General features: G+C 42.1%; 1 protein-coding gene across 11 annotated transcripts in view; it reads right to left on the bottom strand.

Moving 5' to 3' along the window:
- The window catches only part of GHR (growth hormone receptor), a 307,144-nt gene that overhangs the window by 170,614 nt on the left and 116,952 nt on the right, over positions 1-19,578 (bottom strand). For 7 of the 11 annotated variants that reach the window (XM_025270444.3, XM_006067065.4, XM_044932364.2 and 4 more), the window contains one exon: positions 1,693-1,773. In XM_025270444.3, the coding sequence (XP_025126229.2) occupies positions 1,693-1,762 (70 nt within the window). In that variant the 5' untranslated portion in view covers positions 1,763-1,773. 11 annotated transcript variants of the gene reach the window in all.

Below are 19,578 nucleotides of genomic sequence, written 5' to 3' on the forward strand. Positions count from 1 at the left end.
AAGGAATTTTGGTTAGCCCACTAAGAAAAAAAGAGTAACAACTTTTTTTTTCCCTTTGCTAAATTACTTAGTATGTGCAAGTACTGTTAAACTGTAAGTACTGTTGAATATACAATTTGTATTTACTATAAACTATTGCATTTTTTTATTCTGTGCTCCCCACAAACAAAAAACTATCAAAAAGCAAAAAAAAAAAAAAAAAAGCAAACATAAAACCAACTAATTGTTTTGTTTCCTCCACGAAGTTAAAGGTTTACTAAAATGTCAAAGCAGTTGAAATATATGCTCTTTGCAGACTCTCTAGGTCAAAAACGTAATTTGAGTTCTAGTCTTTTAGCCAGGCACACATTTTAAATTTTCTTTAGAGTTCCTTTGCCATACTTTTCATTTCACAAGTCTTTTAAATTCCTCAAGCCTAGCCCGGTAGAGTGAAAGTCATCTTAATGAAGAAAGTAGAGATTAAACCACCATGACTTTGGAATGGCACAGGATCTCAGCTGTAAATCTTTGGCTCAGAACCAGGGTCTAAAACCAGCCATGGGAAAAGCTGCTGACATGGAGGCTGTGATTCCCTCCATGTTCAACTTGCATAATGTTGATATTGTAACACCAGAGAGACCTCAAAATATTTCAAACAATTGTGACTTCTTTTCTATAAATATTTTAAAATTGTTTTAGGAGATAAAATAACATTTTACCCTTCTTGTTTTCTTAGTTACTCTGGTTGCCCTCTGCAGCTCACTACTAGGGATTTATTTTTGGCTTGAAGGTCAGGGAGGACATTTTAAGGCACTACTTCTGTTGCTAAACTGTGTTTTCCAACATGAGTTGCCTGGTAAGTAGGGGAGCTGGCTCCTCTTAAAGCCACAAGTGACTGTCAAATCATAGAATAGGAGAAACAGATGATCCTTTCCTTTGTTAATGCTCAGGCAAGAAAAAAATATCAAGTATTCAAGATGATATTTTAAAAAGTCTCCTACTTCGTTATAAGCACGGTTTTCTTTCAGGGCAGGAAAATCCTTTTCATTCCCTTTCATTACTCGCCTATTCCAGTTATTACTGTTTGAGTCCTAAGTTTGAATATATGACAACTTTTCCAATAGGAAGAGAGTATAAAGAAGAAGGGAGAATTACAGAGATGGCCAAGGAAATTAGTGACATCTGAGCACATCATTCAACTACTTCAGCTGTTTCTTCCTTCTAACTTAGCCAAATGGTAACCATCCAGTGAGTGAGAGGTGAACTTTATTTGAAATCTGAAATTTCCACTCTCAGAGAATATGATTAAGAGGCCTTAAATCTGAGCTCTGGAAACAGGCTTTGGTAACCTTAGTCACAGATGAGCTGAGTGATCAGTTTGTGAATAACCCTTCAGTGCAATTTCAATCTTTCTCCCAGAGCCTGAGACCAAGAGACCTGGTGTGCCTTCACTAGAAATGTCCTCAGCATGATTTGCAGCATTTATTTTTGATGAAGAAACATCAGCTGTCAAAGCTGACTACTGTGTTCCTCCTAAAACATCCCCAGAGATGTCCTCCTAGTTTGCAATTTTAAACCTACAACAGGTTTTCTATTTACTGCTACTTAAAACTTACCTCTTTTAATTACCTCACCCAAAGAACTTAGATTTCACAAATAAAGTTCAGTGTGGTTTCAAAACACTGCGAATGGGAATGGAAAAGCAGAACTCACCTTCACTCCCAGAAAAAGCATCACTGGAGCCTGCCACTGCCAAGGTCAACAGCAGCTGCCAGAGATCCATACCTGTAGAACCTGCAATCATACAAAGAAAAATAAAATTAAGCCGAGCAATTAAAAGCAGACCATGTTCATCAAAAATTGTTTAAATACGGCTGAAGCAGGAATGAGTTGACATGCACATCAGCTCTAGAAGGAATCTTCATAAGTTTTTCGCTGCCCTAGAGTCTCACGTTGTCATACTTTTCATTTTACATACATTCTACTTCCGGTGGGTGCTCGCCTTGAGAAAGAACATGGATACTAGATTTCCACATTCTTGCCCATGGCCATAAAATGACCTCACAACAAACGACCCCCACACATTGCTTTCATGACAGGGCCAGCATGGTTCGCTTTAATTTGACCTGGAAATAGGAACTCCTCAGCTGTATTGCTAAGCAAGGGACCTTGGGCTGGACAGGCCAAAAAAGGAAAAACAAAACAACCTACTTCAGGCATAGTAAAGCTTCTCCAACGTGTTTCCCAGTGAACAAAAGAGCTCAATTAACACTCAAAACACTGTGCTAATGAGCCATAGGAAGGAGGCTTAACTAGAAGGCTGCAGAGAGAAGGTGGGAGGTGGAAAGGAAAAAAACACCAGTGCTTCCTAAGTGGCCTCCCCTGGGACACCTGGTGTCCTTGTGGGAGTCAGTTTCAGAAGGAATGAGGTCTCTGAAAAGCCCAGGAATGTGAACACCTCAGATTCTAAAAAGGGTCAGTTTGCGGGCTAGCCATTTGGAATCCCAAGCTTGGCCACACCTTGGACCCTTCAGGGTGATGAATGGGGGGAGTCAACATGCCTCAGCCAGCACACACCTTTACCTGGAGGAAATGAAGCTTCTTTGTAATAAATAAACCAGATGTCCACCTCCTTGATCTCTAAAGAGACAAGTTTAGGCTGGCTTAAAATGAAATCAGCAGACTGCCCTTTGGAAAGCTGTTGCTACATCTGATGACTAATGCCAACTAATTTAAATCTTAGCTGCAATATTTCCATAAAATTATAGCTCTTTACAAGTTATTCAGGCAGATCTGATCATCATACTGGGAGCTCCATCAGTGACTTTATTGGACTTATTTTTATTACATTCTTGACAACAACAGAATAGCCCTTCTATTTCCCCTAATCAAACTGAAATGATGAACACGGATGGTTGTTTTCATGGGTAATGGAAGGCTTTGAGCCAGGTAACAGCTGTGTAATTCTGAATAGGTATTAAACATCTGATGTTCTACATTTTCATTTCTAGACAGTGGATGATGCAACATTTTAAAAATTCTGTATCATTTTTTTATGTTCTTAAAACATTCTAAGAAAACATCTCTAGGTGAACGGAACCTCTCTTGTGTTCCCGCATGCATGAGAACAGCCCTCATACAGTGCCCTAAGGGTCATTCATAGGACTGAGCGTGACATCACAGAGGAATACACTTTACCAACAGTGAGACTTCACACTAATGTGAGTTGGGGTTATTATGACACCCGTGTTTTAAATTCTTAACCTGGAAGGCTCTGGGCTAATGGCTTTGCGTCATCCACATCTACTTTCACTGAGCCTCTCTCTCAAGATCCTTTACTCTTAGATGAACAGGCCATTATATTCATAATTTGAGGTCTCCAGCAAAAATATTAGTTTGGCCAAGAAGTTCGTTCGGGTTTTCCCATAAGATCTTATGGGAATATACTAATAGGCTTATGGGAATACATCAGATCAGATCAGATCAGTTGCTCAGTTGTGTCCGACTCTTTGAGACCCCATGAATCGCAGCACACCAGGCCTCCCTGTCCATCACCAACTCCTGGAGTTCACTCAAACTCACATCCATCGAGTCAGTGATGCCATCCAGCCATCTCATCCTCTGTCATCCCCTTCTCCTCCTGCCCCCAATCCCTCCCAGCATCAGAGTCTTTTCCAGTGAGTCAACTCTTTGCATGAGGTGGCCAAAGTACTGGAGTTTCAGCTTTAGCATCATTCCTTCCAAAGAAATCCCAGGGCTGATCTCCTTCAGAATGGACTGGTTGGATCTCCTTGCAGTCCAAGGGACTCTCAAGAGTCTTCTCCAACACCACAGTTCAAAAGCATCAATTCTTTGGCGCTCAGCCTTCTTCACAGTCCAACTCTCACATCCATACATGACCACTCGAAAAACCATAGCCTTGACTAGACGAACCTTTGTTGGCAAAGTAATGTCTCTGCTTTTGAATATGCTATCTAGGTTGGCCATAACTTTCCTTCCAAGGAGTAAGCGTCTTTTAATTTCATGGCTGCAATCACCATCTGTAGTGATTTTGGAGCCCAGAAAAATAAAGTCTGACACTGTTTCCACTGTTTCCCCATCTACTTCCCATGAAGTGGTGGGACCGGATGTCATGAAAGAGGCTAAAAACAAACACGTTATAGGTTGAAAATGTTACCCTCTTGATAGCTGGGTACTTCCTTTAAAATTTTATTTCAAAAGCCTTTTTTAAGGAAGAAAAGCTTTGAGGAACTGGACTCTGTACCTAGTGCTAGGTTCACTCACCATGCCTTACCACACTGTGTCAGGTAAAGAAGCCTCCCCTGGCACTTGCTCTCTTGACGTCAGGTCCTAACAGTGAATCCCATTCTGAGGCAGCGCTGTACACCCCGTGACTGAACAAGGATATGAACAGGTGTGCATTTCTCAGAAGGATGCTTCCCTGGTTTGGATGTCACCTCTCCACACTTCTCAAAGAGTCTTGCCAGATGCTACAGACAAGTGAATTTTGCTTCAAATGAAATGTAGTTGGCCTCCACCCATCCCCAAAACTTTTGAAAGCTGCTGCCTACAAATGAACTTCATTTCCCCCAAATAAGGAACTGATGATCACAACAGTTCCTTTAGGAGCCAAATCCATCTCCAACAGGCCCCATTCTATCTCACGAAACAAATCGGAATCCACAAAGCAAAATGAACCAGAAACCTGTTGGCACACTCCCACAGCAGAAAAGGAGGTTATTTAGAACAGCCATCCTCCCACATAGAGGAGTTCACTGCTGTCAAGAGCAGAGCATAGGGACCCCTCAACTCTAAGGCTCTAAAAAGGGGTGGGAGCAGAGAAGAAGATAAAGCAATGTGGCTGGATTCCAGGAAGGGCTAAGTGTTTCCTTAGAGATTAATGCTCCCCTTCCACTGTTGCTGGCTCAGTGGGGATGACTGCAAAAGTGGTCCCCTTGTGTACCCCGCTCCTTCGCACTCCCCTAGTGAACTCTCTCTAATGCCTTCACATGAACAGAGTGTTAGTTGGCCTGGGATGATTCAACTGTAAGCTTCCCCCTTCAACTATGCAGAGCTCTGCATGGCAGCTTCTAGATGAGAGGATTCTCTTTCATTAGATCCTGGAGGACATGAAATGTCACTGGAAGAGGAGAGAGTGCCAAAACACAAAGTTTGGTACTTTAATCTATCAGTGATGTGCTAGATGTGAAAATCCTTTATTTCCCTTTCCTAATATAATAATCTAACTAGAGGCAGGCATTGTTCAGAGGCATCTATTAAACTGTACCTTCGTCTATAGGGTTTTTGAAGTTTGCAATATTTTCCTAGGGAAAACCCCTCTCTACATTTCTAATGATATTTACGCATTCTTTGGCTATAGCCACAAGGCATGATTTTCACTGGGGTGGGGGCAGAAGGAGCTGCTATTCCTGCATCAGGGAACTCACACCATTTATTTGGAGCTCAATGCGCCTGAGGCATTTTGCTTGTTCCCCCTTCCTCAAGGGAGAGCCAGTTGAAAAGCCCTGTGATCCAGCTGGCATGAGTTTTAATTCTGTAAACTGCCTAGCAGAGGAAGCCTCAAAATCACAGTGCAGCCAATGATATAGTTTTGTTCCTTGGCTATAAAACAGTCCATAAACACACAAGAAGAGATGGAGATTAAATACAATATTTTTTCCCAATATGTTACAACCAACTCCAGGCAAAGGAAGCCATTGATTCAATTCTCTTTCACTTTCAATTAGCAAGTATTTGTTGAATCACCAGTACCTGCTAGCATTATTCAAGGCACAATGGGAAATATAAAAGCAAACAAAATCATTGAGAAATCACTATTGGATTTCAGAGATATCCACACAGAAATGATGAGCAGCAGGTCAATTTAAAGTGACGATAAGACTACTTTGCAAAGAATCCCTATGTCATCTTTATTAAAAGTAACACTAAAAAAGATATAAAGCCATACAGGGAAAAATGTCCTCATATCTGGTTAGTAATTTACCAGAGATATAATCAACCACTACCCAAAATCCCCTACACCCTCTGATTTGCATCATGTATTTAAAAGGACAACAGTCAAAAAGCATCCTTAGAAGTATGATGTTAACATTTTAATAAATGGGAGGAGTAAAATAACAGATTTGGGAGCTTATAGTCCTGTCACAGCCAAGTTAGGAAGAATATCAAAAGGATGGCTTGAATTGAGCAGAAATAAGTTTCCCCAAATTTCTGTTTTACTGATCTAGTGATTCTGCTCTGCAAGAAGCGAAAGAAAGAAAGTAAAGTGGCTCAGTCGTGTCCGACTCTTTGCGACTGCATGGACTATAGCCTGTCAGGCTCCTCTGCCCATGGGATTTTCCAGGCAATACTGGAGTGGGTTGCCATTTCCTTCTCTAGGGGATCTTCCCAACTCAGGAATCGAACCTGAGTCTCCCACACTGCAGGCAGACTCTTTACCATCTGAGCCACCAGGGAAGCCCTGGAAAAAGCAAGGGTTGATTTAAAAAAAAAAAAAAACCAACAGAAGCAGAATTGTTTATATTGCAAAACCAAGACTCCAGGTAGATAACCTATTAAATGTGTACTTTCTGATGCTAGTGTTGATTACTAATGAAATATTGCAAAACTGAATCTCATTGATTTCTTGGTGAAGCTTTTCTAAGAACTCAGCACTGAAAAAGGAAGAGGTTCATCCAAAAGGGTATTTGAAATAATCTATTCTAATTAGCTTCAGGCATTTATTTGAATAGATTGCATCTAGAGTTCATGTTATTATCTACTTTTTGGTGATGGTCATTTGAAAATCTGTCAGACACAAAATGCCTTAGGCCAATTTATCTCCTTCCTATCAGTGAGGGAGAAAAAATTCACAGACATTATTGATATAACTACTCTTGTTGAAATTTCTCTCCCTTCATGGATCCGGTAGGGAATACAAGATGAGAAAGTAATTTAAATGGATAAGGTGTGGGAGAAAAAATCCTTTGGAAGTGGTATATATAGTAGGTCTCCATTTTTATTAAAAAAAATAGAGCATATATGGTGGGTATTAACACTTGTGCTAATTCAGTTACTACCAGGCAACCACTGAATATTTCAAATGTGGCTAACACAACTGAAGAATTAAATAAGCTTAATTATACTTAATTATGATTAAATATTTCAATTAAATGCTTAATTAAGTATATATTCAGAACAGGTTGGGTATGTAAACCTTTTTCAACAGTACATTTTATAAGATCTAAGTACAGATCAAGTATATTTCAGATGAAAAGTTAGCATCTAAATTGAGATGTACTGTAAGTGTAAAATATACACGGACTTTGAAGGTTTGGTACAAAAGGATACAAAATATTTCAATAATGTTTATGTTGATTACATGTTAAAATCATATTTTTGGACTGTTGAATAAAATATTAAAACTACTATCCCCCATTTAAAATAATTTAACTATAGAGAATTAGTTAAATTACATATGTGGCTTGAATTATATTTTATAGTCCTATTGACAATACTGATATACACACGTTATGGCTTGTATGTCTGTACCTGCATTCAGAAACATTAGTCTGTTACAGGAGCATATCTGCTTTCATAACAAAAACAATACACAAAATAAAATTGTGTATTTATAATGACATATGAAATCATAATGGTTAAGTCTTTAGAGGTCTTCCCAAATGCAGAATGATGGGGACAAAAGATTTACTGAAGACTTAGGTATGATTATATTTATGGGAGCTTTTTAGGGTACCAACTGTGCCTTTGTTTACCTTTAGAAGTATGATAATTCGCAGTGTATCTCTGAGTCATAGTCTCCTGCTGCTAAGTCACTTCAGTCGTGTCCGACTCCGTGAGACCCCAGAGACAGCAGCCCACCAGGCTCCCCCATCCCTGGGATTCTCCAGGCAAGAACACTGGAGTGGGTTGCCATTTCCTTCTCCAATGCAGGAAAGGGAAAAGTGAAAGTGAAGTTGCTCAGTCGTGTCCGACTCTTAGTGACCCCATGGACTGCAGCCCACCAGACTCCTCCGTCCATGGGATTTTCCAGGCAAGAGTACTGGAGTGGGTTGCCATTGCCTTCTCCGGAGTCATAGTCAGTGGCGTACTAATATCTAACAATTGTCTCTCTGGAGTAGTAACTTTAAAAGGGCCACAGTTTGTAGCATTTGCCAATCTCTGTGATATAAATACCTCCACTAAGGCTGATTTTAAGCTACCAAGTCACTTAACTTGGATTCATTGAATCACTGACATCACTAAATGTTGATTCACAAGTTGGTATAAGCTGGACCCAGCACACCACCAGCTGGGAAAATAAATGATGCTCTCTGGACTCTAGGTGAGGTAACAGGTACAAAGATTAAACAATCTGCTGACATGGACACAACAGGCAGGAGACAGTGCTGATGAGTGAGCCCTGGACACTTGGGTTCATCTGATGCCACCTGTTCCACGTCAGATGGCCATATGTCTTTAATAATCATTGATGCTTTTCCAGGGCTATAGAAATTACTATCAAACTCTATCATAGATGCTATCCTTGCCCTTCAACTACAGAGGGTGAGTGAGCTTAGGGCTTCAGTGCACAAGTTCTGGAATCAGGTTCAAATCCTTGCTTTACCAAACCTCAGTTTACTCTGTGTGTATCAACACTTGCTATTTATTATACTTTCTGATACTAGTGATTAAGCAGACCATTTATGTTTCCATGGGGTTGGGAGAGGGTCCCTCATTGTAGGTCCTGGAATGGAAGCCTAGGGATGTGGTTATGCCATCAGCACAATAGGCGAGACTCCCCTCTTCAAGCAAGCACTTAAATCACATGAGTGTCCAGGGAAGGGGAAGGATCATCATAATGTAACATGTGCATCTCCTAGGGTAAGCAGGAATGCTGCTTACTTCTGCTTAGGTGTGCAGGCAAACTGCACACCTACATGGAGGTGGGAAAAGTAATCAGAATAAAAAGTGTGGGACTCCAGAGGTTGATTTCCCCCTTAATCACAATCTCACCTACTGTAAGAATATTATATGCTGCTGTTTACTGGATTCAGATCATCTGTTTCATGAGTTATGGATTTTACAGCTGAAAACTGGGTAGATTAATTCTAATAATAAGATGCTTGGTTTAAAGCCAGGAATCTTCCTGTGAGAACACAGAGAAGGCAACAGGGTTATAGGAACCTGGGCTTCCACCCTTTTCTTTCTGGAGGAGTGAAAGAATAAGGGCCATTTCAAGACCAAATGTTTGTGCTTCCCCTTTCCTGGTAAGGATGGGCATTCTGTTGGGAGTGGACCTTTCTTGGCGCATGGGACATCCTGTCTGAATTCAGCAGGACCCAGTGGCACTTTGCAACCCCTCAACACAATAGCTAGATCAATGGATGACCTTCAAACTCACTCAGCCTGATACACTTGGTGCATTCACTGGGCACGAGGCAGGTGTAACTCTTACATGGAAGAGAAGATCAGTCACATAGGTGGGTGCTTATTTGAACAGTATGTTCCATTTCTTTGTATATATTACAGTATTGCACCTACAAAGTCATTTTTTTTTTCCTAAATAGAATTTGAGAAAGCAAACCTCTTACTGGATTTCTGGTTTCTCTCTTTCCATGAGTGGCTCCCCCCACTGAAAAACATAATTTTTATTACTGTGACAGATCACACAGAACATGGAAAATGTACTTTAAACAAAGTTGAAGATGCTGAAGTTTCTTCCAAGACTCTCAGATGGAAATACAGGCTTTGTCTTACCTAATTTATTGGAAATAGATAAGCTGTTGAAGATCTCATAGGATGAAATCTTCAAATAACAAAAAAGATTCAGTATCTTGATGAGATATAATTTGACAATGATTTCGACCATAACTCAGAGTATTCAAGGAGTCACTCACACACCTGGATCACATATAGAGCAAACGTTACAAGAAACTCTTTTTTTCTTTTATCAAGTCCGAAATAGTGAAGCTGTGGTTTCAGGGTAAACAAGTTGGGAAACCAAGAGTGAGGCAATATGCTCTCCTGGGAAATGCATGGCTAGAAAAGGAGTCAGCAATCCTGTGCCCTGGAAGCAGCCCTACATCGCCCGATGTGATGGCTCAGGCAGTAAGTTCATCACTGCGGGGCATGTCTCCTTACCTACGCACCATACCAGGCTTCTGTGATGAGCCAAACCCCGTGCTGCGCAATGTAATAAACAGCTGCCAGGTACAGAGGGTTCCTCCTGTCCTGAAGCTGCCAGGCTCCTTGTCTTTCTCGTTCTTCAGCTGCGAGCAACCTGGAGGCCACAGCTGTGTGTCACTCATGCTTTTATCCCCAAAAACTAGCCCCGGACCCCACAGAGTAGATGCCCCTTCCAAAATCTGCCAATGAATAAATGTGCCAAGTGCCTTATTATTTTATTCATTCTTTGCAAAAGATCCTAATTTTAAAATAGGGAAACAAAAGTTTAGAGAGGTTTTGAGAAGTGAAGGGAATCCCAAAAGCTCAGACAGAATACTTTCAGGTATGGATTGGAACCTTCTCCAAGCCTGCCATTGCCTTTCATGCTTCTCTGGAAACGCTAAGCCAGGCCGACTAAACACACAAGCAGGGTACCAGTGAGGCAGGCCATACCTCAGAGAGCAAGAGAAAGAGAGGAAAGTCCGCATTTAAATTATGGACAGGGACAGGCGCTATAGTATTTCCAGTACCGAGGGCCTGTCAAGGACGGTGATAACTCATAAGTGCTGACGTAGTTTCTTTAGGAGAAGGATATTCATCTCTATGTCTCAGAGATTCCGAGAGCACCTGGTCTACTTTTAGGTACATTACTTAAGAGCTATGCGGTGTGCCCTTTCCATGACATGAGGGCATCGCCCGCCTCTTTGGAGCCTATATTATAAATAGAAAGAAGTCTATTTGGCCAGACTGACTGGCTGCCAGATAGATGGCAAACACAGGGCAGATCAATGTCACGTCTCATCGCCAGGAAGTTTACAATACACCATTTCACTCTTCAGATCATGGAAGGTGTAATAGCTTGATGTGGACCATAATTGTTAATAGCTTTAGTAGAAAATCCTCTCCAAAGAAGATGCACCTTGTTACTGAAATATAATGCCAGCCACAAATGCCTGCTGTCTGTATAATTTTACATTTCCTAGTAACCACATTAAGAGTAAGAAATAGATAAATTTTAATTATATATCCTAATTAACCCAATATATCCAAAATATCATCACTTCATCATGTAGTAAATAGGAAAAGTATTGAGATATTTTATGCACTTTTCTTTTCCCACACTGAGTCTTTGAATCTGGTGTGTATTTCACACTCACAGCACATGGCAACTGGCACCAGTCACATTAAAAGTGCTTAAGAGCCGCAGGCAGTGAGTGGCCACTGCAATGGGCGGTGCAGTTCTGAGACTCTGAGACTGGGGAGGTCCACATGCCCAGCCCCTAGCTACTGCAGGATGTATCTGTGTAGACCAAACTGCTGAGAAGGGACTTTTAAACATATTTGGCAAGATCCAATAATTTATTAAGGTCCTAGAAAGAGTTTTTCTACTGAAGCGAGAAGCAGGCTTTTCTAGACCTTAACACTCATTTTGCATATAATTACTGAGCACTGAACTCTACAAATAATTAAACCATAAGCCCAGAAACAGATCTGTCATTAGGTATGGGACTTTAAGTAAATCATTTCACACCCTTAGCCTCTTTATTTCCAAAAGAGTATGTTGGGAGCATATCAATAGTTCTTAGCCTTGACTGTATATTAGACCTTACAAACAAATGCCCTGGCTTTACCATAGTACCAAAGGTAAATGGGAAATTTGGCTTCCCAGGTGGCACAGTGGTAAAAGAATCCACCTGCCAATGCAGGAGATGCAGGAGACGTGGGTTCGATCCCTGGCGGGAGAGATTCCCTGGAGTAGGAAATGGCAACCCACTTCAGTAATTTTGCCTGAAAAATTCCATGAACGGGAGTCTGGTGGGCTACATAGTCCATAGGGTTGCAAAGAATCAGATACAACTGAGCACACATGAGCAAACTGAAAATCAATGACCTATTGCAAGTCAAATGTGCTATGATTTTGAAGTCTGTGAAAATAGAGTCCAGCTGTTCCAAGCAGCTTCTATGGGTGCTGCTTGAGGGGTGAGGGGGAAGGGGGAGGGGGAGAGTAAAACATAATTCTCCCCCATTCAGCTGACCAATAAACATATTTTTTAACAATAACACAGAACCCTCTAAGTCAAGGGGTTTAAATGCTGAAATATGAAAAGTAGGATCATAAAATATTAACCAATGAAACTGTAAAAGAAAGAACATGTGTAAACAGATGAGACCAGTCATCCACAGATATTTTAATCACTCCAATAATGATATAACATGATTTCAAAGTGTTGCTGATGAGACTGGATAGGCAGAATGGTAAAGAGGTTCCCCAGTCCCCCAAAGACAATCATTTCTGGTTATTCTACCATTAATTGAGGTACTGCACTGGTGAGACTTCACAGATGTTATTAAGGTTACACATCAATTGACTTTAAAATAGGGAGACTATTCTGGATTGTCTGGGTGATTTACATTTAATCACATTAGTCTGTAAGACCAGGAGAGGAAGTTAACCAGTGAGATGCGGCAGAAAGGGAAGTCAGAGAGGTTAGAAACTTGAGAGGGACTTGCCCTGCTGTTACTAGAGGGGCCATACAGCGTGAGATGCAATGAAGGCAGCCTTGAGGAGCGAAAATGGTCTCCTAGCTGACAATCAGCAAGGAAATGGGGACGATAGCTGTGCAACGGCCACGAACTGAATTTGGTCAATAACGTGAATGAACTTGGAAGCAAATTCATGCCTAGGACATCCCAAAGGTAATACAGCCCTAATGACAGCTGATTTCAGCCTTGTGAACTCTGAGCAGAGAATCCAGTTGCACCAGCCTGTGTCCAGACTTCTCACTTACAGAACTGTGAGCTAACAAATGGGTTTTTATAAAGTCACTCAATTTATGGTCATTTTTTTTAGAAGCAATAGAAAACAAGCCTGAGGTTGACATCCTAAACATTAGTCAGGAAGACAACTATTAAGCCGTGATGGAAACACAGCCAAAAGGAGAGGAGATTTTTACAAGAGCACAGAATTTTGGAGGCAGAAGGAGCTTTAGAGATAATCCAGTCTAATCAAATATTAACTGATGAAGAACCCTGAAAAAAATTAGTAAATAATTTATGGCTTTGTCTCGCCCAACTATTTAGGACCAACAAGAATGTCCCAATACAGAGACAGGTACAAGAATCTTCCTTTCAGAGCCTGCTGATGCTCTCCCTTGAGGCCACTCAGTTCTCTCCATTCTAACTCTACAATTGCCAAATGACCTGCCGATTCTTGTCTTGTTTTCTGGGTTCTCTCTGGAAAATTAATACAATAACCAGCTGAAATGAAATTGCTTCACAGCTGACATGGAAAACAAACAAATGTATTGGCATTCATCTCATGAGGTTGGCCAGTGTAAACTGGGTGCCTAGAATCTAATCATCTCTGGGTCAATTGATGCAATTCATTGTTTGAACACATCAATCTGGATGAGTTGATCAGTTGATTCCAGAGAAAGCCTGAGAGATCCCATCTAAATTAGTTTGCTGGCCTTGCTTCTCATTTTAACCTCATGTCAGACAGGAAATTAAAAAACTGTCAATGAAAAGACAAATCAAAATCAAGGTCAAAATCTATGAAAGAATAGAGTCGGGAGAAGATAAGGACAAGGCGCATGTATTTATGGAGGAAAAGGTCTTGTGGAAGGGAGGACAGGCTATCTTTGTACATGTCCTTGTAAATCTAACATCTTGGCTCAGGAAAGCTTGTTTTCAGGACCCCTGAATGGAATGTTCATTTTCCAGGAGCCTTATTTTTACCACCCCATGGGACCACCACAGCATGACTCAGGAAACTTAACTCAGCGATCTGGTCATGTTTCTCCTAAATCAGTTGGCTAGTGAATTAAGCTGGAACAAGCAGACTGAGCTAAAGTCTGAATGGCTGTTAATTCAAGAAGACCGTCCTCCTATGAAGAAGTCAAAGGAACAGACACTAACACGCCTTCCATTGCAATCTGTTTGAGAGAAATCAGTTATTTCACATCTTGGAGAGCAGTAATAAAACATTCATCTTCCCATCAAACTGAAAAGTTATTCAAATGAATTTTTCACTTTCAACCACTTGTGACCATCTTATTAGTCAAAACTTTACTTCCAAATGGGGAAGAAAAGCTACAGGGAATCCCACCGTGGCAGTTTACACAGCTGCTGCTGCTGCTAAATTGCTTCAGTTGTGTCCAACTCTGTGTGACCCCAGAGACAGCAGCCCACCAGGCTCCCCCATCCCTGGGATTCTCCAGGCAAGAACACTGGAGTGGGTTGCCATTTCCTTCTCCAATGCATGAAAGTGAAAAGTGAAAGTGAAGTCACTCAGTCGTGTCCAACTCTCAGCGACCCCATGGACTGCAGCCCACCAGGCTCCTCCGTCCATGGGATTTTCCAGGCAAGAGTGCTGGACAGGGGTGCCATTGCCTTCTCCGAGTTTACACAGAGCATCATGTAAATGTTGAACCAGAGGGCAGGTGCCCTAGACAAAGGGAAATAGTCACCGGGATGCCCATAAGCCTCTGAAATCAGTCCTGTTCAAACTGAATGAACTCAGCATCTCCTACCCTCCCCAGCTTCCCAGCTAACAAACAAACGGCTTCATCTCATACATTTTCTAACTTGCTTAATGAAGTTATGGCTCCCACATTAGCTGAACTATCAAGTGATAATTTGGTTACTCCATATACACCACGTGTAACTTGTCACCATAGGGGGGTGATTCTACCTCAGAATTCTCTCTGGAAGGTAGCGCCTCCTCCCTCCAGGCCTGCCACACAGTTTTAGGCTTAAAGTTTTAGGCTTAAAACAGCTGCTGTCACAGTCTCTCTTCCTTTACCTTCAAGGCTGCTGCTAGACAAACCCAAAACTTATCGATTCTTCAAAATCATGCTCAAATATCACTATCTCCATGAAGCCTTCCACACTCTCCTGAGACTTAACCTTTCATCCCTCTACTACAAAAATGTGCCCTGACACAGAAGTCACAAGGTAACAAACCCCTGTTTGTGGAATGAATGAGTTCTCAGTGCCTGTGTTATTGTAAGTTTCCACAGGGCAAGACGCCGTAGAAGGCAATGGCAACCCACTCCAGTACTCTTGCGTGGAAAATCCCATGGACGGAGGAGCCTGGTAGGCTGCAGTCCACGGGGTCACTAAGAGTCGGACGCGACTGAAGTGACTTAGCAGCAGCAGCAGCAGCAGCAGGGCAAGACACAGACTTTCCCCTCATCTATTTATCACTCTGCTTATAGGAGTTAGTTTGCGTGAAAGAGAGCAGAGGGTACTTTGGAAGTTAGGGGATGGGCCTAGGGCTGATCTTTGGGCAGCCAGAATATCACCTGAGGATGCTGGATATAAGTGCAAGAGAATTTCACAAAGGCACAGAAGGTCATAGTTACTCAAAATTCTGCCCAACATCGACCTGAATGGCTGGCTGCTTATGCCAGAGGAAAGGCTTCACTGCTCCTCTGGAAGGAGGCAGACCTCACAGGTCAATCTTCCCTATCAATGTCTTACCTTAGTCCCCTCAGAATTCACAGCCAATCTCCTCTCTACTTTTACAGGAGGGACAAGCAAAAAAAGTCAAGAGAAAAAGGAAGTCGGGTGCAGGGGGCTTCCTGCTCCCCTTTTACCATTGGCACAGGATAGAGCACGAATCATAATTCCCTTTTTTCTTTGGAAATTATTTCCCATGCTCACTAGATTATATTCTTTAAACTACAACTTAATTTAAGGAAATGGTTTTACTAGTTTCTCTAGAATTAAAAAAAAATGTCTGGAAGCCTAACAGTGATGGCGGGGTTGGGAGGACGACTGGGGAGATGGTATCACAATCAGAGAGCTTAGGGGCCGAATGGGGCCCTAAGGACCATGCTTCTGTAAAGGTCTCACTTCACAGATGAGGTAAGCAGAGCCCAAAGGGGTTAAGTGACGAGTACAAGACCCCACTGCTGTTCACAGCCGAGCTGGGAGCAGCACCCAGGCCTCTCATCCCCCGTCCAGCGGGCTTTTCAGTACTTCACCTTGTCTTCAACATGTTGCTCTATTTTCAAGGAGCAAAAAGTCAGTTCACCCTCAGGCTCACACGTGCTGTCACATATAATATCATGAATCATTAGGCATTCAGCACAAACAAATCCTAACACGTGTGGAGGTGAGATGAGCCAAGCCCTCCTGGCCTTTCCCAGCTCCACAGTGAGCTGCTCTAGCCACCTTCTGGGAGTTAAGACAAGAGCCCTGGAACAACCCAGAAATTCAATCTACTCACAGCCAGCCCTCAGGACTGAAGCAAACTGAGCCTGAAGTTCCGAGAATAATCTTGATTAGCACTTTGCAAAAATCTATTCTCCACACTGACACCACAGAGCTCTCCTTCCAAGTGCAGCTTGGCAGCCTGTTTCACTCTATCTAGTATCAATGACAAACCCTTAGCAAGGTCCTTCTAGTCCTGTGTGATCTCACTTGGACTCCTATCTTTCCATGTCCATCTTCTACCCCTTGTCCAAACCTCCCCCTTACGGAGGAACTGTCTCAGAAGGCTCCAGGCTATTCATACCTTCACCCCTGTGTCCTTCCACCCTATTCCCACTTCATTCATTCCCCAAACCTCAGCTCAAGGTCAGTTCAACTTAAATACATTTCTAGCAACAGCCCCCCACTCCCTACCAGGAGAAGTTAGGTGCCTCTCCTCTATCTTTGCCAAACCTCCACCATAGCATCCTGAGATGCCCACTACTTTCTTTTCTCTCCCCTGAGGGTCATCTCTGTATCCCCCACTGTGTTGCAATACCTAACACACTCAGGTTGAAATGAATCATTGCAGAAATGAATAGATTCCCCTGGACTTTAAAATAGATGTTTTTAAGGGGGTAGGAACACATCCTTCTGTTGAAAGTTCAGCTGAATGCTTTTCAATGAGATAAAATAAGTGGCATTTCCTATCATATAAGGCACGATGCGTGTGTGTGTTAGTCACTCATTCATGTCTGACTCTTTGCGACCCCATGGACTATAGCCCTCCAGGCTCCCCCAGGCAAGAATACTGGAGTTGGTAGCCATTCCCTTCTCCAGCAGATCTTCCTGACCCAGGGATCGAACCCAGGTCTCCTGCATTGTAGGCAGATTCTTTACTGTCTGAGACACAAGGGAAGTCCATGGCATGACAGGACAGCCCTAATCAGGCATGCAGGTAGGAACCTGAGACATCAAAGCAAACCAGCCAATGGGTACAGCTAGCAGTACAAAAAAACTAAGTCTTATTTTCCTTTTCGTCAATATGCTGACCATCCCTAAGACTTTAGGAAACCTGGAAGAAAATGCAAAACAAATATGCAATTGTGGTGGCACCTCTTCATGACACTCCTCTAAAACAGAAACTGAGCTGAAATGTAAAACATGAACCACAATTATAACCCCGAAATGTCTCCTGAGTGCCAATTATTATTTCTGTCGACTTTCTCAAAATGCATCAGCTTCTTAAACACGCAGAAAGCTAGCCTTTCATTCACAGAATAAACTTCAGAGACCTAAATTATATTATAATGGTCATTGGACAGGGAGGAAGGCAGTCTGAGGTTTTGCCTAACTGGAATATTTTAAAGGCTGCTGGACAGGAGAAAGAAGTTTCATTCAGAGTAGAAGAAGAAGAGTGGAAGAGGAGGGCAAGGAGGGAGGGAGGAATAAAGCCAGAAGAGGGAAGAACGAGGTGGGAGGAGAAGAAAAGCAACTGACTAAGTCAAGTGCAAAAGCACTTTTTTTTTTTTTTTTAAAGAGACTTGACTCTCACCCTTTTAAGCGAAGTGAACAAGAAGGGAAATACTAACCAATAGTCCAGCAGACACTCCTGAAACAGAGGCTGGATTTTCGTATGGTTCCTCCAGGCTTTATGGCAAGGACGTTTAAACTTCCTTATTCATTCAGTCATGTATGGAAGCAGACCGCACTATGCTAATTTGGTTAAGAGTTGGCAAACAGTGCGGGGTTGGAGGAAGAATATGGTGAACGTTTCTTGGTCACCGCTTGGCAGTAGATTCTTGGTCTTGCTGCTTTCCTATATAAACCTTCCCCAAATCCTCCCCAAATCAATTACATTTTCTCTCTCTTCCTCCCTCCCAGACACACACACACACACACACACACAACCTGGTACCAGAAAAGATTAGAGCATACAACGCATTGCCTCACATAACGAACCCCCCGACCTTTGCCCAGGGCTGGGTTCTGCCAACTGAAGTGAAGGCCAGGCCTGGGCTGGAGTCTCATGAGGCTCATCAGGATGGAGCCAGCCAGACCAACTGAGAAGGCCATATATTAGAATTTGACAAAGACCATAAGCCAGAGCGGCTGAAGACAGTGAGAGTTACCTGAATCTAATCCCACAACTAAGGAGTTCAAGAAGGGAAGCTCCAGGAGGGCAGAGGTGCTGGAATCTCCATGAAGGATCCCAAGAACCCACAGTATAGTATAGAAAGTGGAATATTTGTTAAATGAAGGGTAAGCAATTAAATTTTAAAACATTAGTGCCCATTGGAGATCCCAACATACTTAAAGTTCCATGTTTAATTATAGTACCTATCAGTGGCTATTATCTGGAGCTTCACCAGATTTCTTGTAGCCTCCTTGCCAGTTAGAACAATCACAATGATTCCCACCACTGAGTATGGGTTGAGCTGCTGTGCATGCAAAGCTTTGCTGCTAGTTATTCAGTCATGTCTGATTTTGCGAACCCAAGGGCTATAGCCTGCCAGGCTCCTTTGTCCATGGGGTTTCCCAGGCAAGAACACTGCAGGGGGTTGCGATTTCCTTCTCCAGGAGATCTTCCCGACTCAGGGAATGAATCTGTGTCTCCTGCATTGGCAGGTAGATTCTTTCCCAGTCAGCCATGAGGGAAGCCTGCATGCAAAGCTATGTGAGTATTATTCTTATATGACCAATGGTCCTGTCCATGCTCCCAATACAAGAAGTCTGTTCATCCTCCTACAGTGTTGGTGGGAATGTAAATTGGCACAATCACTATGGAAAAAAGTAAGGAGGTTCCTTAAAAAAGTAAAAATAGAGTTACCATATGACCCTGCAATCTCGCTCTTGGGCATATATCCAGAGAAAAACATGATCTGAAAGGATACATGCACCCCAATGTTTATTACAGTGTTGTTTACAACAGCCAAGACCTGAAAGTAACTGAATGTCCATTGACAGAGGAAAGGATAAAGAAGATGTGGTATGTATATATAAACACACACACACACACACACACACACACACACACACACTGGGATATTACTCAGCCATTAAAAAGAATGAAATAATCATCTGCAGCAACACGGATGAACCTAGAGATTGTCATACTGAGTGAAGTAAGTCAGACAGAGAAGAGGAAATATTGTATGACATCCCTTATATGTGGAAACTAAAAAGAAACGATACAAATGAACTTACTTACAAAACAGACTCACCGATTTAGAG

Source organism: Bubalus bubalis, chromosome 19 (genome assembly GCF_019923935.1).
Source record: "Bubalus bubalis isolate 160015118507 breed Murrah chromosome 19, NDDB_SH_1, whole genome shotgun sequence".
Taxonomy (NCBI): Eukaryota; Metazoa; Chordata; class Mammalia; order Artiodactyla; family Bovidae; genus Bubalus; species Bubalus bubalis.